Raw genomic sequence first — 27275 nt, 5'->3', positions numbered from 1 at the left:
ATGTGAATTTTTCATGAAATTTTAGAGGTCCCTCATATTTCTATGATTGCAACAGGCTCCTCCTCAGAGGGTCCTGCACTGACTGCTGTGAAAGAAACAGCAGGAGAGGATGGGGAGACCCCTCAATGCAGGGTTACCAGCCAACCCTGGGGATACCCAGTTGACTTCTCCATATGCCAATGAGGTCATTTTTCCTCTGTTCCTTCCCAAAAATAGACCAATGAAGAAGGCATATGCTGAAATAACCTAGCAAGGCCACAAAGAGGAAGTGACTAGAAAGAGAATGGTGAACAACTCAGTTTCTTCTTTAAAGGGAAATAGAAACAGGGACCTGGAGGCAGGTTACAATTGTCAAGCCAGCAGTGCCCCTGTCTCTCCTCCTCATGTTCCCAATATGAATTTCCTGCCTGTGGGGCATCATTTGATTTAAAGCTATGAGAGCTTCCCACACATCTCATGGCAAAGGCTTGAAAATTAAATAGACCATCACTTACTGTCTTGCTGCACTTCCGCATGGAAGCAATTGGATTAATTAACCCAGTTTCCCTCAGTGAAAATGATCTGAACACTAGCTTAAGAAATGTTGATGATTACGTATGGCCTGACATATAACAAATTATCATTTCTCTTTTTGAAAAATTGAATGTCCTCTGGTTTGGAGAATAGGCATTCATCAGTGGTGTGTTTCCTTTTCCTCTCTTTTGCCGTGAGTTTTGAATGATCTATGAAAACACACTGTGATGTGGTGCTGAAGGTGTTCCCAAAGCCCAGACCACCTTTATGGCCTCTCTGCTTTACCCTAGATGGTACAAAAGGGTGAAAACATAGAAAAGATAGGCTTGGGCCCTCATGAAGTCTGTCTTCTGAGCTAAGTTCTACAATTGAGCAAATTGGCTTAAATACCCACCTTACAATTTTGAAGGCTTAGCAGCAGATTGAACGTGGTACTTTGAAAAGGCAGCTCTCAATATCAGAGGATATCCCCGGGTCTCAAGCTTTCCATTTGGCTGGGGAATTTGTTAAGGCTCTAATTTCCTTCCCTGAGACCTGGATTGTTGTCTTCAGGTGCTAGCTGGAATTCAGAATGACACAGACTGTGCAAATAAAAAATGCAGGGAAGGGAAAAAGGTCAACATGTGATTTTCATTTCACCAAAATTTCTGATTTGAGGGTTATGATTATTTCTTTGTTTTTCAATAAAACTGGTTCTGCTACCAGACTAACATATGGATGCCTTTATTGGGCAATTATCAAAAGAAATATGAAGTCATCCTGGAGTTCTTAAAGTTTAAGAAGTCATTGCCAGGACTATAGTCCTAGGTAGCTCTTTCCTTCTTGCTAGTGCTCTACTATTTGGTCATATATTTACATATTGCAAGTTGGCATCACAAAGAGATTTAGCACCATCAGAGAATATGGTGGAAATGCAAATTCTTGGGCCCAAACTTAGACCTGTTGAAACAGCAACTCTGAGGGTGGTCCCCATCAATCTCTGTGTTTAAAAAGCCCTCCAGGTGAGAACAATGCTGGCTCAAGTTTAAGAACCATTGATATGTGTCAGTCATTGTGCACCCACCCACTTCATGGTGTATTAGTCATGTTGGGCATGAGCTGCCTCATGAAACCCCACAGATTCATGAACCTAACACTTGTCCTCCCATAGGTCCTGAGGTCAGGCATGTGAGTGGAGAAGTCTTGCCATTTGAAAACAAGGGCACTTCCAGACACACCAGTCACTTAAACTCTGTTTTCTCATCTATACAATGGGAATAATTTGATATGACTCATAGGGTTGTTGAAATGGCTGGAGGACAGAGTGCACTGTGAACTGCTAGGCATTCCCTGGAGTTAGCCAGGAGCTGGTTGTCCAGACTATTTTGCTAACGTGATGCAGAATGACAGGACACATTATGAACTGCTGGCCCCTGAAGGCAGCAGGGAAAGGAACTATCTTCTTTGTCCTCCTGAATTCTGACAGGTAATGGCCGTTCACTGATTAGTTGTTGAATGAATTTAACATTTGCTAAGTGATTTATTTTAAAGATTTATTTATTTGAAAGAGTGACAGCAAGGGAGGGAGAAAGGGAAGTGTAAAAAGAGGAAAAGGGAAGGAGGGAGGGAGGGAGGGTGGATGGGAAAGAGAGAGAGAGAATGAGAATGAGAATCTTCTATCTACTTGTTCACTCCCCAAATGCCTGCAACAGCCAGGGCTAAGCCAGGCAAAAACCAAGAGCCAGGAACTCCATCCGAGTCTCCCACATGGGTGGTAGGGACCAAGTACTTGGATCATTATCCAATGATTCCCAGGCACATTACCAGGAAGCTGGATCAGAAGTAGAGTAGCCAGCACTCAAGACAGGCATTCTGATATGGGATGTGGACATCTCAAGTGATGGCTTAACCCACTGCACCACAGAGCCCACTGCTGCCAAATGTTTAGTGATTCATTCATCATTAGCACCTTAAGTAGCATCCCACAATCATGTAGCTAGAAATGGTAAGGCCAGTGTCTGAACACATTCAGACTGGCTACAGAGATGGAGCTCTAATAACATTACCACACAACCTCACACTGAATTCATAGTAGTGATGCTAATGAGATGATATAAGGTGACTTTGTGAAGGCTTGCCATGTGCCACAATCTATTCCAAGTTCTCTTTGTGCCTTAGCTCACAGCAACCCCCAGGGTTGAACACCAGAAGAAATGGTGCCATCGACACTAATCTTGATGTTAGGTTTCTTCTTTCCAGTGTTCTTATTTCTTTCTGGGCTGTTTGTGTACCTCACTTGTCATCCACTAGTCAGCGAGTATTTAGGAAGTGCCTATGTGCTCAGGATAGTTCTTCTAGACACAGAAACAGGAAGTTGCGATTTCTGCCCTAAAAATGCTTGTAATCAAGTTGGAGAAATGGGCCAGTCTTCAAAATATGGAAAATAAAGGTTAGTGTGGGTATGTAATTAAGAATAAATTTGTGATAAACAAAATTATCATTTTACATATCCAGAGAGATTAATAGGAGTTGAGTAATCAGATAAGAATTCTCCCAGGGGCCTGAAGGAAACTTCTCTTGCCAGACTTCAACAATTGTTCTAAGCTACTGTCATTGAATTATTGAGCATATAATCCCCACATTACAGTTTCATTTAAGGCTGCCATAGTAACCCAGGTTACAAGGGAATGGTGACCTGTTACCCTATTATACCTGTTTTGTTGACATTTTATCTCCAATACTGAGAACAGTGTCTAGAATTTAGCAGGAACTTAATAGACATTTGTGATCGAATGATGATAAACAGGAGAGGAAGAATGCAGTAAAAAGGAGAGCAGATGCTGTTGGCCAAATTTTGGGCTGGATAAGAAGACAGGTTACCAAGGATTATTATGCCTCGAAAGAAGACTGAGAGACAACAGACTGGGAAGGAGAAAGTCTCTCCAAAGAGAATCTGGGCTCAGAAGGATTATGGGAGCAAAGCTTTTGTATTTAGGATGCAAACTCCAACTCCATACCATGGGGATGTGGTAATACCTTGGCAGCTGCATTCCTTGAGTCTCCCCATCCCCACCCACATACACCCTGGAGAAGAAACTTTATAGGCACTTGGTGATTTGATAGTTGAGAACCAAGGTCTCTTGTCATCAATTTCATTTTCCTTTATTTTTCAAGTACTTAGCAAACCTTTGGATTTCAAGCCCAAGTCTTGGTTATGCCCCATGTTTCCTTCAGAGGAAACTGCACTAGTAATTGAAAACAGAAATGGGTTTGTTTTTCTAATTCCTGGGATACAGGTAAGAGCCTGTTTGTGCTTTACCTTAGCTGTCTCTTTCTAATCCTGGGAGAAAATCTGGATATAATTCTCTGCTTTTTTGATTAAATTCCTTCTGGTCCTTATGCAAAATTGTGTGCTTTCATCAGAATAGGATTGTCTGATAATACTCTTTGAGTCAGTAATTCCATTCCAGAGAATTTATTCTGACAATGATCTATGAGTAGAATGTTATGTGTACAAAAACACTTATTGCTGCATTAGCTAAAATAATGAAACTGGAAGTAGCCCAAAGATCTAGTCATAGGAAATATATAAATAAAATGTCCTTCAGTTTTAAAATTATTATGAAGTCTATGAAGCAAAATGGGAAATGTTTTCAATATAATGCCAAGTGGAAAAATCTAATACTACATTGACTTTGGGCTGTAGCAGTTGTAGCTAAGTCGGAATAATGTGTGCATCTGGATGAGAATAAGAAAGAATTTTAAAAATGAAGATAATGTGACTTGTTGGGCTATCATGATTATGGGCAAAATTTCTCTTTTCAGTGTCTGCTAAAGTTGTTATAACTTCAAACATTTCAAGGGTATTGGGAGCAGGATGGTCTGGATATGTGACAGAACTGAATGCTCCAACTGAAACTGAAAGCATTACAGTGTACCTAGGTGGGGTGTGAGCATCTAATAATATTCATTCATTTTCTAAACCGCACAAGTGCAAAACTTCTTTCTCAAGGGCAAAAGTCACATATAGTATTCCCTCTGGCATTCTCCAGAATAGCTAGGATAAAATTTGGTCTACTGTATGTGCTGAGAACCTGAGGATGATGGGCTGACTTACCTGACCTCACCTATTTCCTTCATAGATGCTAGCATCAGGTGCCCTCAATAATCCCAGGACAGCATCAACCTCAGACTTTCTCATCATCAGAGAATTTTCCTACTTCCAAGGTGTTCATGGAGGTGAACTGGCTAACTAGATTAGGATTTTAGTTAAGTTACTTAACCTTGCTCAGCCTCAGCTTCCTAATATGTAAAAAGAATATAATAGTAATGTTGATTCCATGTAGATACTGTAAGAATATAAATGAAATAAAAAGTAACATTTGTTATAGTAGCTTAATAGAAAGTCCTCAGTAAAGGGAAGTTCTTGGTAGTGTGTTATGGCAAAGGATTCTTTTTTTTTTTTTTTTTTTTTTCAAAATGTCAAAGAGAAAGTTGTGTTTAATGGAAAAGTTTGTAACTGTATTTTGTTATATTTTTTCAAGTTACATTATAATGCCTTCTCTCTCACTAGCTAATCAATATCCATTAGATTTGAGAGTGTTCTTCTTTGCATGGAGGCATTGTTTGCACCACTGTGTTTAAACCATATTAGGAAGTTTAACTAACTTCCAACCAGGTAACATGGTCTGCATAGTACCTGTGACATTTAGAGAAATGCAAAATTTCTGGCCAGGAGAAGAAGGAGACACTGTTGGTGATCCCACAAATGACTAACACAGATGGGGGAGACGAGAAAGCTGGGAAGCCAAGAGCCACAGCCAAGGACAAGAGAGGAATTTGGTTTGAAAGGAGAGTGTTAAGACATCAACAGCCTGGAAAAAGAAGAACGGGGTGATTTGTGGCCTGTTGAGTACCAGGAAAAAAGATGTGGCAAAAGAAGGCACAGATGTTCTGAAGAACGAAAGGAATTTATGACAGTTCGTAGTCCAAACGCAGGAAATGCCTGCCAAAGGCAAATCTCATTGGACTGGGGGAGTGCTGGTGCAATCAGATATGAGAAGACCACAGCTTCACAAGTGAACTTTGCCAGTGTATCTTCTTGAATGAGAGGCCAAGAGGAAGGAGGAGGAGGAGGAGTTGTTTGAGAAGAAACATAAATTAGCTAGTCTTTAGAGGTAGATTAAAATGTTCCTGAACTAAGATATCCCTTTTTACTACCATCCTTTTCTTGACTTGAACTTACAGTTCAGGAAGAGGGATGTCAGTAGCTCGCTCCACATTCTCGTATCAGGACTCCTAATGCTAAAACAAAAAACAAAAACAAACCTTTACCTGTCTCCTCCCATGCCAATTATACAGAAGTTGCTACAGAACCTTGGGGGTCATATCCTCCTAAAGTTTATGTATGCAGTTTTCATTCAAATAAACATTTAGTTTATATAATGGAGATTAAAATGTAGGCTTCCCTGTTGCAAGAATGTATCAGGAGGGTAGGCTTTGTGGCTCAGCAGGTTAAGCTACCATTTGGGACACCCACATCCCATATCAGAGGACCTGGGATTATGTCCCACCTCTACTTCAACCCAGCTTCCTGATAACGTGCCTGGGAGGCAGAAAATGATGGCTCAAGTACTTGGGTCTCTGCCATCCATATGGGAGACTTGAGTGGAATTTCTGGCTCTTAGCTCCAGCCTAGCCCAGCCATGTCTATTGTGGGCACTTGGAGAGTGAACTGGGAAATGGGGCATCTCCCTACTGCCCCCATTGCTCTACATTTCAAATCAATAAAATGAATAAGTAAACTTTTTTTTTTTTTTAAAGAAAGACTGTATTTAGACCCTGAACGTAGTCCTTTGCTTGCTGCTAGATTTGGGACAGAGCTAATCATGCCTAAGTATTAGCATAATCAGTGCCTCCATGCAGCTTTGCCAAACACAAATCTGAGCCAAAGAGAGCAGACAGAAGACAAGTGTCAGGGGAAATAAAATGGCCCACCAGCAGTTCTCCTGGCCCAGTGTCCCTGCACCAAAGGAGCCTCCCCAGCTGTGTGTCATATTAGGCCTCACGTTGCTTGTTCTCAAAGAGGCCAACTAATTCTGCAACCACAGATAGGTTTTGTGATAAATTGGAAAATGACTTCTGGGGCAAGAGTGTCTAATTCTCAGAAAGGAAATTCACAGAACTGAGTGACTGGCCATTCCTCATGTTGGGTCATGAGTGGAGTCGTGTAGCCATTGACAGTGGGTTTGAATGTGTACAGGAAATAAAAATGGAGCGGTGTGATTTCTCCAGGTAATATCTCAAACTGAAAATATAATTCTTTGGTGAATTTTAGAATCAGATATTTTTCTTGAAGAGTAATTCTATTTGCTAAAAAGCATTAAATGAGATTCAGTGAAGGAAGCATGAGGTTGGTCCCAAATAAAATAAAGGTGAGAACAGAATTCCCCTTGGACTCAAGCCAGGATGTACCCTTCTCTCTCCTTATTCATAGCTCACTTCAATTCAGAAAACTCAGGGTGGCAAGTGTGGTGACTAAAACCTAACAGGCTCAATCATTACTGGACCATTACTAAGAAACTTCTTCAGCTGACCTTGAGTTTACTCTAATGTATAGTTATAGGAAATTATAAAATGCCATAATTTAAGGAAGGCACTTAAAGCTTCTTAGTCGTGTTTAAGCAATTGAATGCTGAGGAAAAGAGAAAAATAGCAGCAAACTTCTACAGAAAGGAAAGAAATAATGGTAGCCGGCGCCGCGGCTCAGTAGGCTAATCCTCCACCTTGCGGCACCAGCACACGGGGTTCTAGTCCCAGTCGGGGCGCCGGATTCTTTCCCGGTTGCCCCTCTTCCAGGCCAACTCTCTGCTGTGGCCAGGGAGTGCAGTGGAGGATGGCCCAAGTGCTTGGTCCCTGCACCCCATGGGAGACCAGGAGAAGTACCTGGCTCCTGCCATTGGATCAGTGCGGTGCACTGGCCACAGTGCGCTGGCTGCAGCGCGCCAGCCGCAGCGGCCATTGGAGGGTGAACCAACGGCAAAAGGAAGACCTTCCTCTCTCTCTCTCTCACTGTCCACTCTGCCTGTCAAACAAAAAATGAATAATGGTCTGATGAGTCTAGATTTTATCTGAAATTCACTGAAATAATATAATCACACTCTAAATGAACCATTCAGCCTCAGTCTGCACACTAGTTTGCTATTTTGATGACAAATACTACCACTTGAGAACCCTTTTATAGTGTTTTTTTTAAGTTTTAGTAACATTAGCATTAACTTTATTTACCAAAAAAGAGGGTAGCACTCAACAAACCATGCTGATAATCTTTATGTTCTGATTTTGTCCTCTGGGTAGATGTTGAGTAGCAATGGACTAGATGATGACCTGTCTGGAAGTTCATTCACATTTCCAGAGATGAGGTAATATGTAGTTGTAGCCAGATATTCCCAGGGAAATTCTTCATCTGTCTACCTGAAAGGAAGGGAATGTCAACAGAGGACTCATGTGGATTGATAGACACCAAGGAAATTAACAAAATAAAACATTAGCCTACATTGAGTGCTAGGAGTTAAGCCTTCTGCTCAACAATATTAACAACTAATGGTAAAGTGTCATGCTCAAGGATTTCTAGAGGGACTCTTCTCAGTAATTCTCATTTCCAAGTACCCATCTCTCTTCCTTTAGAACTCTGGTTTTCAAAATGTAGCTTAATTCTATCAACTGCTTCAACAGCTGCAGCAAATTACTCTCCTAAGTGTTCTTTCTTTTCTTTTCTTTCTCATTCACAAGTGTATGTGCCCTTCCTTGGCTGGCTTCTGCAGTCCTCATGGCCAGCTTTGTCTCTTTCCCTTCCTCACTCAAGCCCACTTCCAATTCAGACATTTTCTCATTTTCCTCCCTCAGGTGCTTTCCTTAAATTCATCCTATAAAATAGGTTTACAACTAAAACCAAGCCTAACAAAAAGAAAAATCCTGGTTCTCTTAGCACAGCTACATTTTGTTACTGTAGCTCCCTTTTACTTAAGAAGAAGCACTCATATGTCCCATAAGTGCATTACTGATTAAAAATCATAACCATCCAGATAACAAGGACATATTTATAGAAGGTATACTTGATATTACCCAGTGCTTTTGTTGTCTGCATACAACAACTGTGGCTCAGAGAGTTTGTGTGACTTGTAAGCTCACACAAAGAATCTATGGCAGGAATACAGTGTTGTTTTCAATTATACCATATTTTCTTTTTTCTGTTCCCTCTCTACATAGTGATATAGAAGTACCCCCACCCCAGGAGGATCTTTTGATGTAAAAAGAACAATGCTGAAACACCAGCCTAAGAAAGACACCACATAGAATGCATGTGGCATTCCAGTACACACTACGCAATAATTTATAACATGCAATACCCAAGCCATAACCCTAGTTCCTTCTCTCCCTGTGTTCAATCTGTCACTGTCTCTGGCTGCTTCATTCTCTGCCATGGTACCAAGGGCTGTTTCTGCTGCTGCTGTGGAGGCTGTCTTCTACCAGTTGGCTTCCTGATACAGGCCTGGATGCCTCTCTTTACTGGGCTTCCACCTCCTGACACTTCTTCAGACAGGCCAGACCGGGCCTCTTCACCTGCAGTCCTGACCATGTCATACCCACCCATGGGAAAATGTCCAGATGTACCCAGGCAAAAAACAGAGGCCTGAATGAGAAGACTGAAAGGGAGCAGGGCCCCTGAGAACACAAGGCATGTGCCAAGTTGCAAAGAAAAGAGAAATGATAGACTAGACTTTAGAGAGTGAAATGAAAAATAAAGAGAATGTGTTTTAATACCTCTTTGGCTGCTTCACCTTTCTGTGGCACCAGAAAGAAGGGCGCTTCTCTTTGTTCACGAATGCCTTATGTTTTGCCTTCAAGATCTCTCTTCTCACATTTGAAAGAGTAAACTAACAACCACAATGTAAGTATAGGAGATAATGCCTGTGGTGTGGCTACAATCTTCACATTGGAGCCAGACTCAGCTTACAATTTTCGTCACCGTCTTTCTCAAAAAAAATTCGAGATAACTGTGGTACATACATAGGATTCCTCAACCTTTTTTATTCTTTCTTTTGTTTGTTCTCCTATCATTCAGGTATGGGTCTGAGATGGACTAGTGATTAAGTGGGCCTGGAAGTATGGTATGCTTTGTGTCTGCTTATTCCCAAAGCAGGGTTGGCAAGAGAGGGAGTCCTAGTTAGTCAATCAGGAGAGAGAACTAAATTCTAAATCCTAGCTACCATTAATTCATCATGGCATAAGCTTGTGTCCTTAATTTCATCAGTGAGAAAACAAAATATCAATGACTGTCAATAGCAGGAAAGGAGTATAAAGAACAAAGAAAGGAAAAGAAAGAGGTGAGACATGAAGTGGAGATAAAGGGGGAGAAATCCAAATGCTGGTTGAAAGTAATTGGGAAATAACTTTTGACCATAGTTTTACCCACACCCATCTCATGCCTTGCAGTATTACTTTGCAATAAGGTGAATAGAAGCTAAAACTAAAAAATAAATAAATCAATGATTTTAGCCAGTGGGTTACTTGGGAAAAATCAAAGGTAACAAAGGCTAAAATAAGCCCATTTGACTCTGCCTGTTTTTGACTTGATTAGAAAATCCATTCTCATAAGATGTCTATTCTGGATAAAAACTATTCTGGATAGTCTATGCAACACAAAGTTGGCTATCCTTTTAAGAGAACAGTTAGTCATTCTTCTTAATGGAGAACAGTCCTCTTCTATCTAGAAAGGCCATCTGTTTCAACCAAACTTTGGAAAGGATGCATTTTTAAGAGTAAGGGCAGAACAAGATACCTGCCTAACTAGCCATGTTAAGCAACTCAACTCCATAATACTAAGAGCCAACATTTTTGTTGTATACTGCACACCAGACATTGTGCAAGCACTTTACATACATTCTCATTTAATGGTTATAACAGTCCTAGGAGGGACTCCTATTGCATCCATTTTCTATGAGGATCTAAGTCATAGAAGATTTGTTACCTTGCCAAATCAAAGGTAAACATGAATACATGGCAGATCCCAAACCTGCCCAACTCTAAATCCTGTGCTTTTAACCACTCTGTACATTGCCTGTCAGATGTCACAGGATGACCTTACCCAAATCCTGCAATGTATTCTAAATAATAGAAACTACCTACCTAGAAAATGGTAACTGATGTATATAACAGGCCCCTCTGAAATAATTCAGGCATAAAATGACCTCTTGGCATTTGATTATCTTTCACCTTAGACATTGATAAAACATTCCCTTAGGACAACATTTCTGTCCAGCAAAGCATTTCTCTTGCCAAAGTATAATTTTGTTGGCTGCATCCATCTCCTCCAAGCCCTGAAATCAGACCTAAGCTAGTAAATTGTGCTGTCCTGGCAAGACGCTCGTCCTCCAGGGCATTGTATTAGGCTAAAGTAATACATCATGTTGCTTCCCACTCTGTCGGCCCATTTCTCCAGAGTCCTAAAAGTAATGTTTCTGCTTTGAGTCTCTAGTTGTTCTTGCCCTTAAGCCTTCCTTTCAGCTCCCTGGTCTTGGAAGCCAAGGTGGGCTGAATAGCACCCTTTTCACACCTGTCCTTGAGCTGGGCTTCCAAAAGAAGGGAGGCTCTCAAGAAAGGGGAAGCCCCAGAGAGCTTCACTTCATTCCTTTTAGACCCATAGATAGACAAACATTGACTTTATTGAATAACAGAAAGACTTTGTTGTTTTGGGTTATGGGGAATTAGTAGCTGAGAAAGAGTTGCTGAGTGAAGAGTCTGGTGGCAGGTCAGATAGGGCCATGATTCCTAGAAAAGATGACCTCGTCCAACGGAGAGGTAGTGGGACCTGCCAACACTGCCAATTAAAAATTAACACAATCCCAAAGTTGAAATCAATGCCTAAATTTGATAGGTTTTCAAGAAAAGTTTATGACACACAGTTCATAGAAAAGAGAACATTTCTCAGTGTTCACTTTTACAGATGCCAAAGGTTAATCTTACTTGGAAAGATACTTCCACAGGAAAAGCACAAATGTAGGACCCATGAGCAAAGTATAAAACAGGTCATTTATATATGTATGTGCCCATATGTATATATGTATATATTCATATTTTCAAAAACAATTCTAATTTCAAAATGTTTGACATCAGCTTTGATACTGACAATAATAAATCACTTCCTTGCTATGTGTCTGAGTATATATGATTGCATACCTATGTTGTGCTAAAGGTATAATGATAAGACCAATAGGAAAACCTTCTTTCCATACCTTTACCAAGTGCATAATGATACATATCTCAATAGTTGTTTTAATCCATGTATGATTTCCATCCAATTTTTGAAAGGTAAAATGTTGACTCTCAAAAGGTCTTAAATGAAATACAAATCCTATGAATTCAAGAAATATCACTCTTTCAATGTATTACATTTTGGAACTGGATAACAGTCTTACCACAATTTTCCTTATAGTAAGAACTCATGAAAGGAGTTTGTTTTTCATATAAAGCTATCAAATTGGAAAGCGATTTTTTTTCTTTTTCCACAAAATAAAATCACAATTAAAATATTAAAATGTGGACAAATTTAAGATTACATCTCACACAATTTTATGCTACCTTCACACACAAAATTATGTCAACTGAATGCATTATTGGATAAGATGGTATACAGAAAAATATTGCCATAAGAAGTTAAACATTTTGAGTTTTGTAAATGTTCAAGGTTTCTGGAGTTCTGAAATAAGGCATTGTGAATTAAGCCTAATTTTCTGACACCTACAGATCTTAACTATGATATCTGTTGTGCAGTCAATCCTTAGGTAATCAAAATTAAATGCAGATAAGTTTCTCAATAGCTAATAATCCTATTGGTCTCTTCTATGAGACTCATAATTAAGAATTTTCTAGAAATAGCCCCCAAAATTCAACTTTATTTATCTTACCTTTTCTTTCCTGATTTGAAACAGTTGATCCATTTAGGAATCCCTTCCTGTTAACAAATTTCTAGAGAATAGTTTCACTACTCAGAAACCAAAGAGTTACAAGGATATGTCGTCACAACCCAGATGTATCCCTTTTTGGAAAATATTTGCATATTTCATTGTTTAAATGCTAATTCTGCAAATTGATGTCCCTTCTTTCCAATGGTAGAGTTAACTAAAGGAAAATTTTCTCAATAGCAACAGGGGAGGTTTCAAAAGATATTAAATTCAAATAGAGTGTGCCAACTGCATTCCCAGAAATTTATAAGAAAAACAAGCTTATAAAGTACTATACTTTATATAGTACCAGTGGAGGTAGTACCATGTTTACCAGTGATGGATGACTAGAACTCTTTGCTCTAGAAGCAATGGCCCTGGTTAAATCTCAGTTTTGCACATTTCTCTTCAGAGATGGAAGGGAGAGGGTTGTTTGCAACTATGACAAAATGTGAGACTCAGCTAATTGATATGGTTTTGATGATGCCACAATTCTGCCCAAAACCCTTGTAACTAGCAAGTTTGTCCTAAAGATTATTGAATTACTTCACTGACCATGCATTATTTAAAGGGAAGTGCTGTTATTATAGAAGCCAGCTGCTTAACCATTGGAATTTTGTCTGTTGGCCAACTTTCAAGATTCAGCAGGGCATTCTGACTAAACATTATGTCTACTTATAGAAGAATCAAAGTCTGGATTAGGTGGTGGCCAACTTGTCTGGTAAGCAATCTTTAGTCTACATACTATGAAACCTCTGAAGCAAAACTACTGACCAAATATGTATATAAATATATACATTTTCAATGTCAAGTCTTTGTCAGCAAGAAAAACTCTGTGGTATGTTTGCATATCTGCTCACGCTAGCAGTTGAGTAAGTGTGTAGACCCTTTATAGTGCCAGTAGAACAGAACTCTGGCACTGTATCTCATTGTAGAAGAGACTCTTCAAATCCTGTGTCTTTTGTTGCAGCACATCTCAAAACATAAATAGAAAACAAATTATCACTTTCTAAGTTAGAAAATATGTAAAGCCTTTTCTTGAAGACAATGCAACTGTAGTAAATATTTAGCTTAGATGAGTGTTTCTTCTCTTTACTTACCATAGAATCTTCAGAATAGAAAGGACCACGGTAATCAACCACTCTATTCAATTCAGGTACCCAGTGCTAGGATCTCAGCGTATCTGCTTTCTGCAACAGAGAATTCACTAGTTTTCAAGGAGATCTGTCCAATTTTTTAACATTTTGAATTCAACTTATCAGAAATGGTTTTCTTATATTAAGCAAATGTGTTTTTAATTTACATATCAAATATGATTCTGCCCACTGAAGTAGAATTACATATTGATTAATCAGCAGTACTTTAAGGCAAGAATGGAGCAATTAATTGCATCTCATTTAAAAACTAGTCAAAATGACTATATTCTAGAGATCACTAAAAATACTTATTTGTGTCAACATTGATCCTGCAGCAAACTGTTTTATTGCGTAATAAAACACAATGTATAAAGTTTCTTATTTTAGCCACTAGCAGTAACTATCTCTATTGTGGTTCTAGAAAAAGAAGTAATATGAGGCATTTGAAGATAAAGGACAAAACTTTGACCCTTAATTGTGGCCTCTTGATTGATGAGAAAGGGTTGTTTGTTAAATATCTTGATGTAGAACCAGAAATCAAACCTATAGAACACTTCAAAGGATGAATTGAACTTTAAAAAGCAATAGGTAAACACTTGTTGTATTCATATATTCCCAATGAAGTACAAGGAGTCCATTGTAGATCTTATGAACAGAGAAAAACATCTTTCTAAGATTTTGGTAGCTAGATAACTGGCAGTTGTATTTATGGCAAAATCTAAGCCTATGTATCACTACTTCACTCTTTTTTAAAAATCTGGACATAAGATAACTTTCTTTATGAGACATTACAGAAAAGTCCTACAATTCTTGATTCTAAAATTTATCAATCTATGAACTAAAAGGCACAGCTATTTCATACACTGTGCCATTTTGAACTCAAAAGTCATCTAATAGAGGTGACAATCCAGATGTCTGGTGTGTGCTATTATATTTCACTGTGTTAATGATTACTCTTTATTTCACAAGAGGAAATAGACCTGTGGTGAGTTTCATGGCTGTCAGTGGTCACCAAGGGAGGAATATGTAATACATAAAAAGTCCTCTTCATCCTAAGATGAAGGCTGATGCCTTCCTTCTGTAGCAGGAGGGAAGCTTGAGCACCTATGGGAACTCAGAAGCAGGATTATGTGTGAGTTACTTGCAATGGAAATGCTAAATAGGTCCCAGAATCCCATAACCTATCCCTCTCTATTTTCAACCCATGAGCATGAATTTTGAAATCTGTTGTTTCTGAGTTAGCCAAGCTTGACAATTTCTGGCACCATTCCTACCACCCCACCCCCAAACATCAAATTACTCTTCCATCCTCAAAAAATAAATCCCAATTATGTCTCATTAAGAAATTTGTAATTTCAACAAGCAACAGTCATAACCTGTTGTGGACTACAAGGAAAATTACTGCAAAGAAGTTCAAGCCCCCTTTTCTTTCCTCCCTACCCCCAAGAGAAAATCCAATGTCTATCATCTTTCCTTGGCTGGCTTAGTCACTTAGCAAAAAGCATGTAGAAGTCCTTTGTGGATTATGAAGAACCAAAGAACCATCACAGCCCATTTGTGTCTTTGTTCTAATTTATAATCCCAGGAAAAGATTATCAAAACAAAAAAACAGAAAACATTGTTTACATTGCTCAGGGGACCAGCTGAGTCTTCGCTTGCCAGGGCGCGGCTGGCGAGCAGAAGCAGAGTTGACTTCTGTGCTAAGTTGATCCTCCAATGGCAAGTGAAAGTACTGCTGAGGCTCCACCTTTGGCCAGCTGCTCAGCCCCTCTGAAATCCCACAATCATGAGGAGCCCACAGCATTTTGGAGTAAGGGTAGAGAAGGAAATCTACCACAGATATCACAAATGAAGCCTAAGTTGCTACCTCCAGCTGCCCTAGGAATGACAAGAAACCTGCCTTACAGGAGGAAGTAGCCACCAGGCTCTTGCGCCAAGCATCAGGAAAGAATTAGCTTCTTAGGAGATGCCATGAACTGCTGGCCCTCTGAGCAGGGAGGCAGCCAAACTTGGTAGGAGGCCATAACCATGATTTTGATCTCTCCCAATGAGAGAGTTCAAAATATATATGAGAATTTTGACTTTCAAAACCCTATCCTTAAGTATGGTGTCATTACTATATACATATAAAATATATGCTTAAAATATAATGCTTCCTCTGTCAGGAATATATGTCAGATTCATTAAGTGGATTCTTCTGGATCACTCATGGACAATTTTTTTTTCCACAAAGCCTGGACATCAGTGGAGAAAATCCAGGCCTCCTATCTCTCAAAGGAGGCAAGGGTTATGAGAAAAGACCTAGATCCAGTACCTCTAGCCTTGTCTGAGCCAGAGAAACTTCATTTTTGTCTGTTTCATATTCTAGTGCATATGTGAGATTTGGTTTAACAAAAGTCTTCTTTGAAAAAAGGCTTCCAAGTAATTTAGGAGCATTTTAAGTTCCATGTAAGCTTGTTTTGCCCTCTCATTTAATTCCAAAGCCAGGAAAAGTGTGCCCAAAACAAAATTAAACCAAATCAAAATCTACTTGCCAAGTAAAGAGGCCTAATTGATTTGCAAATATCAAAAGAAATTTGACTCAGATGTTTGCTCTGAGCAATCAGAATCACGTGAAAGAAGGGCATTGATTTCAGTCTGCCTCAGTCTAAGTTGTTAATTTATAGGAAAACTGTTCAGATATCTCTGGAGTGATAGGAAAGGAAGTCCTCTCCCATTCTAAGTTTATGGATGTAACCATAGTAATGTTGCCTGTTCACAGACCACCTAAGATCTTAAAAAGGGATATTTAGAAAAATGAACCAATATTTATTTAAAACTTATTATGCACGGGGTGTTGTGTTAACCACTATTCATGGATTATGTCATCACTCTTACAAGGAAGATATTATCACTATTATAGAAATGGGCAGAAAATGAGACTTAAAGTATTGAAGTGCTTATTCAGGCTCCCACAACAGGTTTGACTCCTGACTCCATCAATAACTGCATGAATGGCCTTGCATGCTGAGGTTCAGTTTTCACATCAGTAAAACGAAGAGCCATTTCTAGACTGAAAACCTCTTGGATATACAATCTTATTTTACAGTGTAGCAGTTCAGCATAAATGCAGATTTGCTAAACATATTTTCTTTTCATTAATAATCCTAGCAGCCTCTTAATTCAGACAGTACATGAGGAAGACTAGAATTGAGCATGCACGAGATCTTTGCCTATAGGTTTCTGAGAACTTGGGGAAAATTAATACAAAGTACACTGTGAATGAGTTAGCGCTAACAAGGGTGGTACCAACTACAAGAGACACACGGAAGTCCAGTTCTGTGGAGTCAGGAATTGTTGGGGAGGCTTCAAGAGGAGGTTGAGACATTGGAGGTGGTGTAGGGCTGCTAGACAAGGGGAGAGGTGAGGCATCAGGAGCTCGATGGGAGATTCTGAAGACAGCAGATCCCCTAACATCAGGCCACTCTGCATTTGATTTGTACAGACAAGCCCACAGGATACGGCTCCAGCAGTCGGAGGGCACCTCAGACAGGCATCGTGGATGAGTGCTGCTTCCGGAGCTGTGATCTGAGGAGGCTGGAGATGTACTGTGCACCCCTCAAGCCGGCAAAGGCAGCCCGCTCCGTCCGTGCCCAGCGCCACACCGACATGCCCAAGACTCAGAAGGTAAGCCCCCAGGGAAGGATCTAGCCACCCTCAGGTACTCTCCATAGTATAGGTGTGGGTAGGCCAAGCTTAAATTCTGCCCATGGTGTCCTGGCTGACAGCAGAAAATAAATAAATAATTAAATAAATTAATTAAAATCTCCATCCCCACCAAAGCCTTGCCTTACATGGCCAGCCCTTTGGTCACTCCACATGGAATCTTAAACTTCCACTTCTCTGGAAGGTCTGATAGGTGGAAGATGGTGGAAAACAGTGACTAAATGTGGGCTTTGTTATAAAAACTGAAATCTTTGATAAAATGGAAATCTTGCCTTCACAACTCACCAGCTGAGAGTCCATTACCAAATATTGTAATGTATCCAAGCCTCAGTTTTATCCATAAAATTGACATAATGATAATATCTACCATATCTGGTTGTCAACATTAAGTTAATGTGTACATTTTAAGATGCTTTTCATATACCTGCATGGTAACTGTTGGACCAGTGTTAACATCTTTCATAATTGTAATTAATAACAAAGCATGTGAACTTTCAAGTTCTTAGATTGTGCAATGGTGCAAATAAAAAGTCTGACAGGAATGATTCAAAATTCACAATCTATGGTAAATTTAAAACAAATATCAAAAATAGAAATTTCCATTTGACTATAAAATGCCTAGAGATTTCTAATGATCAAAATCTGTAGGCATTTTTTTCTAGGAGTTAAGCTGTAAGCAGAGCTTGGAGGTAATATCTATCATATTAGAAGGACATAAAATGTCCAATGCACGTGAGTTTGTTAAATGAGTGAGTAAAGAATGGAATAAAATAATTGCCTAACTCAAGTTTTCCTCATTAAGTAGAAAGAATGAGAACTAAACAGAAGGTGAAGGAAGAAAAAAAGAGAAGTAAAGATGATGAGTAAGAAAAGGAAAAAAAAAACTTATTTAGGTCTCCTTGGGGACTCTGTTAAGAAAAAAAAAAAAAGGAAAAGAAAATTGTCAATGTGTGGTTTCAAGGTTTGGAGCCAAAGCTCATACTGAGCAGAAAGCATAAGATAGGAAACCAAGAAGTTCAGAATGACACCTTTGCTGTTTCCTGGTCCTAAACCACAGCTGAGACTAGAGGAGGACTTCAGTGACGTAGCAGAGATACAACCCCAGGGAACCACCCCAAGTGATGCAAGGGGACTGGGCAGGACCTGGTGCATAGAACATAGCCAGAGAGCTAGGACCCCAGAAGAAACTTCTAGGTAAACACCACTGGAAAGGGTGCTTGAAGGGATGAAGACAGCCTCATTCTGTCTCTTCTCAAGTGGCCCAGTGCCTCTTAATTTATAGTAGGGGTGGAGGTAAATGGGTGTTAGTGATGAGTCCCAAAGTTCTGGAATGTTGGGTCCTATGACTGAGGCCTAGACCCCTTCCAGTGCCATTCCTGTCTCTCATGTCATATGGAGCCTGAGCATTCTGGGATGATTCAAAGTCTTTGCCTTCGGGAACACCACGGGAACCACCTTTTCTCAATGCAATTATTTTTGTGATGTTTACAGTATCAGCCTCCATCTACCAACAAGAAAATGAAGTCTCAGAGGAGAAGGAAAGGTGGGCCAAAGAAACACCCAGGAGGGGAAGAGAAAGAGGGGAAAGAAGCAAGTCAGCAGATCAGAGGAAAGAAGAAAGAGCAGAGAAGGGAGACTGGAGCTAGAAACTGAACACAGAGGCAAAAAAGGAAACTGGAGGAGAGAAGGACTAAGCAGACAGAGGCAAGGATGATAAGAGAGGAGTGAGCAGAGAGCAGTAAAGCAAAGCAGGAAATGAAGACAAGTAGGCCTGGTGGAGCTAGATAGTACACTGAAAGAAATGAAAGTAACCTGTTACCCAATGGGACTAACGAATGTGGGGAAAATTAAAAAGAAAAATCTAATACCTAAGAAAATCCAAAGAAAGACAGTAGCAAAAATGAAAAGCAAAAATAAATAAAAACTATAATAGACATACTCTTTCTCCCATCCTTCCCAAGATACAATTAAAGAATTCAGATTAATTTTAATATTTAAATGCACTTTAAAATTTTGTTTGAATCTGTAATGGAAGAATCGTCCATGTCAATATATGTTCAGAGTTAACTATTAGCCCAAAATTCTCAGCAAGACTGAATTGTGTCATAGAATTTCCCAGATTTCCTTTCCTGCAATGTCATTGGGGGCTGCATTTCTGAGTCAAGTCCAAGGTTTAGGCCAGAGGGCATCCAGTATTTGCCGAAAGGCCTGTCACACAACATTTCAGAGAAGGTTACTGAACTCCTCTCCAACCCCAACTCTTTGGAATCAGATATAAAAGATGTATAAGTTTGCTAGGGCTGCCATAACAAAGCACCACAGACAGTGAATTAAACCACAGACATTTATTTGCTCACAACTTCTGGAGGCTGGATGTCCTAAACTCAGGAATCAACCCCTCCAAGGCCAATAGGAAGGATCTGTCCCAAGCCCCCTCCTCTGTTTATAAATGGCCTCCTTCTCCCCTGCCCCCACTCCTCTCCCTTTCCTTCTCTTTCATGCATATCTTTGTATCCAAACATCCTCCTTGTATAAGAATGCTAGTCAGATTGATTCAGGCCCCACCCTAATGACCTCATTATAACTCGATTACCTCCATAAAGACCTTACACTACAGTCATGTTTTGAGTTACTGGGGGTTGGGACTTTAACATATGAGTTTGGGGGAAAGGGACCACAATTCAGCCCATAACAGAAGACTTCTGATGTCTGATAGTACCTTTTTATTGCATCTCCTAGAAATTCCCTCTATCACTCCACCACCCCACATACACAGAGATCTAGATTTTTAGATGTGAAATCCTGAGTCTGAAGTTTTGCTCCATAACAAAACTAGAACCATGATATGTTAGAGCTGGAAGAGATATCATAAAGCATTGCATATAATCCCTTCATTTAAAGACAAAGACACTGAGACCCAGAAATGAGTAAAGACATACTTGGGTTCTTGGCTGCTCTTCTGGCCACCAGACAATAGCACATAATCAAAGTAGGTCAACTAAGAAAGAATTCCAAAATGAAGAGAGGGGGAATAAATGGGCCCTTGAAGCTTCCATTAGTTTAATATTATTACACCAGAAGGAAGGCAGTGAATGATTGAGAGTAAATTACTGGATTTCCATGAGGATAAAAAAAAAAGCTAAATAGAATCACAAAATTCAAGTCTTAGAAACCTTCTCCTCCCATCACCTTTATTTATTTAATCAGTGGGATTAAGGTCCTCATAGATAATAAGGAAGTCTCAAGATCATCCAAATCATGGATTATAATAACTGAGAAAAGATGCAAGATAAAAGTACTCAGCCAATCAAATGCTTGAGATGAGAAGATGGCAAATCCAGAAGTGAAGCACTTCATCCAAGTAGCCTACCTAGAAGACATGGTGTTAAAGAAAAGTCTCTTCTGCCTGGTCATTCATACACCTGCCATTGTTTCCACATCAGGATCACCCTTCCTTCATGATTCACTGAAAACCCAGCATCCTTTGAATATAATGGAGATGGCTGAGGCTCATGAGATCCAGAAGTAAAAGATCAAATCATAATCACATCAGAACCCTCGATGAGAGCCAAACCACTGCTCCTGTGGTTGCAAAGTGGATCCAGGATTATGAGAACAGAAAGACAAAAGCCAGGCTGGTTGCAAAGTGGATCCAGGATTATGAGAACAGAAAGACAAAAGCCAGGCTGAGCCCTTCTGGTCAGCTACCTTTTTCAGGAGAGGCTGAGTTCTCATGAGAAGACATCTATGCTTTGGGGCCAGACACAGGCCAATACCTGCTGTAGCCATCACCATGGAGTAGCCTGTAAACAGATGACTCTTCAAGGAACCACAGTTCAGCACAAGAATTAAGAATTTGTGTCTGGTAAAAGGATTGGGAAAACTGTAATTATACCAAACTCCATTCAAGAGATAAAGCAAAAATGAAGGAAGGAAAGAAAGGAAGGAAGGAAGGTAGGCAGGCAGGCAGACAAGAGAATGTTAAGGAATGCGTAACTTCCATGCTGTGCATTAGAACACACTTCTTTCTGGAAGTTGTTTTGTCAAGTCTAATGCCAATGCGTTGAATACCTATAAGACATTACTGAATAATATGAAATAAGAAAACAGGAAGAATCTATTATTGTCTTTCCATCTCTTCCTTTCTAGTACCAATATTCAAGCCCCTAGAGAATCATGGCATATAATGACAGGTGGGTAGGTAGGTAGATGGATTAAATGAAATGGTATAGGCAGAAGAATAATTGTAGAAAGATATGAACATTTGCATAGCTGAGATTGATTTCTCTCATCTTAATTAGGATAATGAGAATGTTTTCCTGAAGTAAATTGAGTATTAAATCATGTAAAATTTCAATGCTTCAACTTCAACTGTTTCTCTTGGGGAAAATTGATGATTGTACATAAAAGTAATTGGAATAGATACGGAATTATGCTGAAATAACATTCCTGAGAAAATAGTTGTAATTGAGCAACTACAATGTACAGACCTCTGTACCAGGTATGAAGGAGAGTTACGATCATTGGAGAGGCAGAAAAATGTAGTTGATAAGAGCCCTGAAAGCTTTTGCACTGACTGCCTGAGTTCAAATCCTGGATTTCTCACTTACTGTGTGTCTTTGGACAAGTACATGTTACCTGTGCCTCAGTTTCATCATAAAATTGAATTTATAATGATAACATGAGTTAATGTGTATGCATGCTTGTGTGTATGTGGTGCTTATAAGGGTGCCTGGCACAAAGTAAGCACTATTAAAGTTTTACTAAGAATATTTTACCAACTCTTGAAAATTAGAGCCATATGAAAAAGAAATCAGTTTTCTGAGGTTAAAGCAGATGTCATATCACTACAAGCTTAGAGCCTATGCTTGCCAATATTTTTTGTTGCTGTTGTAGTAGAGTTTCAAGTATAGGATAGGAGAAGAAGAGAGCTGGATGACCTAAGACCCCTTCCAATCCAGGAACCCCTGGTTCTGTCAATAATTCCAGAGTGACTGATAGGTTAGCTCTCCCAGGTGAAGCTCTATTAACTTTTACTTCAGGGTCATACAGTGAACTTTGAGAAAACCACCATTTTTCTCAACCAGTTAAAATCAAATGTAATATGTGTTTTCATTTCATGGTGCCTGGGGAAAATTTAATTGTAGCATGAACTCCAGCTCTTCTAGTTTTAAGTGAAATTGCCAAAATAAATAGAAATGTGGAATATTTCCGGGCTCACACAGCTTCCGGGACATTTCAGTTTCTAGGGCTGCTGATCCAGTGCCTTTCAGAAGCATTTGATCTTTCAAATGTCTCTTGAAAACAAATAAAACCTCATATAGCTTCGAATGTGTGTACTGTTAGGATGTAAGGGTGGAAAAGGATACATAAAATGAGCTCCCAAAAGGCACTGATCATCTCTCTCCCCACCAACCCAGAAATAATGTATGCTTAGGTACTAAATTTTGCTGTTTCTTTGGTCATAAAAGTCCAGTATTATGCATGGGGGAAGATGAGGTCTATTCTCGCTACTTGCCTATGTGAAAGGAACAGGGATTTTTTTTTTTTTTTTTGCAATATTTAGGAGATAACATGGAGTTGACTTTTGATCAAAGGGCAAAGTTGATAGTCTGAAGTCAAAGTGGAAGCCTTTGGTGGCAATGAAAAGATTAGTAGTTTCAAATGAAGCGGAATATCTTTTTATGAAGTTCAGAATATCACCCTAGAATTCCTCAACTGAAATATAGGGTCCTCAAAACTTTTATAGAAAATGCAAATTGTGAAAAAAAAAACCTGTGTTTGGATTTCAAAAATTATTGGCAACAAAATAAATTGATCTTTGCATTCTGTCTTTACATAAACTTTCTGCCACGTTCATATGTCTGCTTTGATGCTTAAAATCCAGTTAGTAATTCCATTGACCTAATCAAGTCTAGTTTGGAAATTTTAAAAGATCTTTTATTTAATACTTTCTTTTTTCTCATGTTAATGTGCTATTAATACAGAGAACAGATTCAATATTAGTTATCAATTGTTGATACATATACTTCTATGAACATAATCATGTTCCTTTACTCCCTGATTTATTTATTTATTTACTTGAAAGAGAGGGAGAAGGAAAAGCACTCCCATCTACTGGTTCACTTACCAAATGGGCTGGGCCAGGCAGGAGCCAGGAGCCAGGAGCCAGGAATCCCATATTGGGATTATTCAGGAGAAACCAAAGGATTCCTTTGTCTTCTCAAAGGCCCAAGTTCCAGGCCTGAATTAAATGTTACTGGGGAAATAAAGCAAACATTTTCAGAGGGGCAAGAAGAACTTAGTTTTCCTTCCATTGTGCCTTCTCAGGATCCAGGGCTTACTCACTTCCCATCTGATTTACAGAGAGGAACTCTCTGGATCCTTCTCATCTACAGATCCCAGTAACTTTCCCATAGGACCAATTAGCAACTCTAGAAATTTCCAGGTCTAACTCATGACCCATTACAACCAAGGGTCAGTGCATCCATCCCATCTTCCTTCCATCATTCCTGTCCCTACTTCGATTAGAGATTGGGATTATTGACAAAAGCAAATCACTTGCCTCCTCCACCACTATCCCCTTTCTTAACCTCTATCTTTCTGTATTTGCTTTGGCATGTGGCTTCATTCCCATTGGGTCACATAAAGTAACATATTTATTTGAGCAGGCACACGTTATTATCACTCTGGTGGGGGGCGGGGGGAGATGGCACTGACAATGTCTCCCTTGGTTCCTTTAACCAGCATGGTCAAAATTTCCATAAGAAGATGGGATGTTAAGGGCAAGATGTAGGAAAGGCTGGGCATGACAGCAATTCTTATCTCTAGTAAAATAGCCCCAAAGTTCCCAGCGAGAAACCCAGATATTTTACATCAAACCCAAACTGGTCAAGTAACCCAAGAGTCCACGATGGGATTCATATGCCAAAAGCTTGAATAGAATTCTGTGTAAAATCTACAAAGGCTCTCATGGAGCTTTCTGTCAAGCCAACACCAAGAGGTCAAGTAATTAAGGACCAACCAGTCCTGCCATCTGTGAAAATGTGATGTGCTATTTTCACAGTTGTAGATAACAATTATGGCAAGACAAAAATCTGACATAATTAGGAGTCAGACTGTGGCAGGTTGAGCACTGGGTAAGGATTCCTAGTCAGTTGACAATTGTTCATTGGATACGTACAACCTTTATTTCACGCCACAAGTTTGTGGCATGTCTGAACAGTGCATGAGGCATTGCAGGAATAGAAGAAATTTATTAAATCAATAAATGCATAGCATCATTATTGTTATTTTGTCAGTATTGGTTGACCAAGGTCACTATTGAGCGCTGTGCAGCATCTGTATAAATAATGTTTGTTTCCTTCTTCAAAAGAATGCTAGGATGGAGGTAGAGGTGCTTTTGGCACAATATAACAGTTCTGATTTTTAAAACTGTATGCACACATGAACTTGCTCCACTTTCTGTCTTGGAAAAGCACTGGCTGGCACCTTGCATGTTTACTTTTATATGCTGAGGCTCCCATCAACCTCAAACAGATGCAAATCACTTCAACTTGTCATAGTGTTATTTTGTTCATCCTAAAAGTTCAAGTAAGCCTTCCAAACTTCCAAAATGTCTCTCAATTCAGTGAGGAGAAAAATTTCGAACACAGAGTTTGAATGTTCTGCCCAGATTTGTCACACACACAAAGAATGAATAGAAGAGAGCAACACCCTTTCCTACTAACCCTGTGAACTCATCACTATTGCACTGAAATAACACCAGAAACCTTGGGCCTCCCATCTCCCAAGGACACTGTAATATAAATTACAGCACACACTAGTCTAAGTAATTCTAGCATCAGTAGATGTCAGATGGAACAATGCAATTTCGGAGGCTTAAGAGAAAAAGAATAAATGCAGTTTTTATGTAAGAATGTGCTGAATTTTTAGTACATATCAGTGAAATTACTAGAATCTGGTGTTTCACTTTTTTAAATACCACAACAGTTGAACCTTTCAGCAGTCCTCAAATCAATTCCCTTTGGGACAGATACTGCACTTAAACCCTTTTTAATTTAAAAATATAATAAAACAGCTAACTAAATAAGCTGCCCATAAAAATCAATAGTCTAAGCAGCCCTGAATTCTAACATGTTTTACAACATCCTTGAAGATTACAGAAAACAATATGAACGTCTCTTGGCAGCAAAGGAATGTACCCTTCAGTATTTGTTTCTTTTGTTTTCTCCAGGATCTTAATTATTCTGGTGGTAGTTTATTACATCACAGGCAGAAATAGTTGAAATAGAGCCAGGTGATATCTTTTAAAGAGTAAGAAAGTTGCTAAATCAGGATAATCTTGGAATAGTGATGGGATGAATATGTTCCCTGATTCCTGGGGATTCCTAAGGGTGCATCAGTTACTAGAAACAAAGAGCTCTACTTCTATTCCTGCACTCGAGGGAATGCTAAAAAACCCAACAAGTAGTGACTGTCTCTCCAAACTCGGCCACAGAAGGGACAACACTCTAGCACAAGAAGTGTTCTGACAACAGTAACTATTTTAAATAAATAAATAAAGATAATAGCCAATATTTATTAGGCAGATACCCTGCAGTAAGGGTTATAACAAATCACCTCACTAAGGTAATCACCACCATAAGCCTATAGGTAAACACTATAATCATACCTATTGTACAGATTAAAAAAAAAAAAAAAACTCAAGCTGAGAAAGGCTAAATATCTTGTTCTGACAAGTGGCCAGGTCAGAATCTAAACTTGAGGTGGACACCAGTGTGTTCACTATTCCCTGAACCCCCTCCTGCACTTCTTAGTTGATGCTTACTACACCATAGGCTAACACTTGGAAGTTCCAAGACAGGAGGGTGCTATTTGTCCTTGTACAGAATGCAAGAAGAAGTAGGGGGCCTGCCTAAAATACTTGCTGTTGACCTGAACTCTAGTTCATCACTACTGCAAGAAATTTAAATCAATTTAACAAGCATTTCCTGATTTTCAACTTTGCTCAAAGCACCCCAGTTGGGTCTGGGGAGTGATGAAAACATGCTACCTACCCTCAAGGGATTACCTTTTAGTGAGGAGACATGCAGAATTTTCTCTCCAGTACATCAAGACTCTAACAAACATAGATGCAGAAAGGACTCTGACGGCACATAAACCAAAACAGATTCACATTGCTGACAATCAAGTGCACAAAATGTGTCTAACTTAAGAGCTGTGGAAACAGTATGCACTCTTAAACATACCTATAGATATCTCCCTTATGCCAGCTACATGTGCAAAGGTTATCACATTCAATCAGAAGAACGCCATGAGGTAGGTGGTGTTACCCTACCCTTTCATTTTTACAGAAGAAGAAACAGTGTAGTGATTGTCAAAGGTCACACAACTCCTGTGGGAGATAAGGTACTGGAATACATACCAGATGTGTAAACACAGGTCCTCCAAGAAATAGAAGATGAGATGAGATTAAATTAGCAAAGGCTTCATCAGAGGGGGGGACTGCCTGTGTGAAAGGAAATAGGGGCCGGCGCCACGGCTCAATAGGCTAATCCTCTGCCTAGCGACGCTGGCACACCGGGTTCTAGTCCCGGTTGCCCATCTTCCAGGCCAGCTCTCTGCTGTGGCCCGGGAGTGCAGTGGAGGATGGCCCAAGTGCTTGGGCCCTGCATCCCACGGGAGACCAGGAGAAGCACCTGGCTCCTGCCTTTGGATCAGCGCGGTGCACTGGCCGCAGTGCACCGGCCACGGCGGCCATTGGAGGGTGAACCAACAGCAAAAGGAAGACCTTTCTCTCTCTCTCTCTCTCTCTCTCTCTCTCTCACTGTCTACTCTGCCTGTGGAAAAAAAAAAAAAAGGAAATAGTTCATGGTCCCTGAGCCCTTTCCTAACAGTCAGATTGCAAGTCTGAGCCAAGTGAAGGAGAGAGGGAGAG

The 27275-nt window shown here is 39.7% G+C and overlaps 1 protein-coding gene and 1 long non-coding RNA gene across 12 annotated transcripts in view; one reads left to right on the top strand and one right to left on the bottom strand.

Moving 5' to 3' along the window:
- The window catches only part of IGF1 (insulin like growth factor 1), a 77017-nt gene that overhangs the window by 37561 nt on the left and 12181 nt on the right, over positions 1-27275 (top strand). For 3 of the 11 annotated variants that reach the window (XM_008256718.4, XM_017341617.3, NM_001082026.1), the window contains exons 3-4: positions 17115-17296; positions 18827-18878. In XM_008256718.4, the coding sequence (XP_008254940.1) occupies positions 17115-17296; positions 18827-18878 (234 nt within the window). Of the gene's footprint in view, positions 1-17114; positions 17297-18826; positions 23179-27275 lie in introns of those variants that run through there. The other 8 variants (XM_008256716.4, XM_008256717.4, XM_070051261.1 and 5 more) reach the window with 3 other exon arrangements.
- Positions 203-11962, bottom strand: LOC127491067 (uncharacterized). Its single transcript, XR_007919556.2, has 4 exons — positions 9316-11962; positions 7780-7965; positions 5738-5796; positions 203-1094 (listed from the first exon to the last, which is right to left on the bottom strand). It is a non-coding gene; the product is annotated as an uncharacterized lncRNA (long non-coding RNA).

This window comes from Oryctolagus cuniculus, chromosome 11 (genome assembly GCF_964237555.1).
Source record: "Oryctolagus cuniculus chromosome 11, mOryCun1.1, whole genome shotgun sequence".
NCBI lineage: Eukaryota > Metazoa > Chordata > Mammalia > Lagomorpha > Leporidae > Oryctolagus > Oryctolagus cuniculus.
This window is presented reverse-complemented; position numbering and strand designations above follow the sequence as displayed.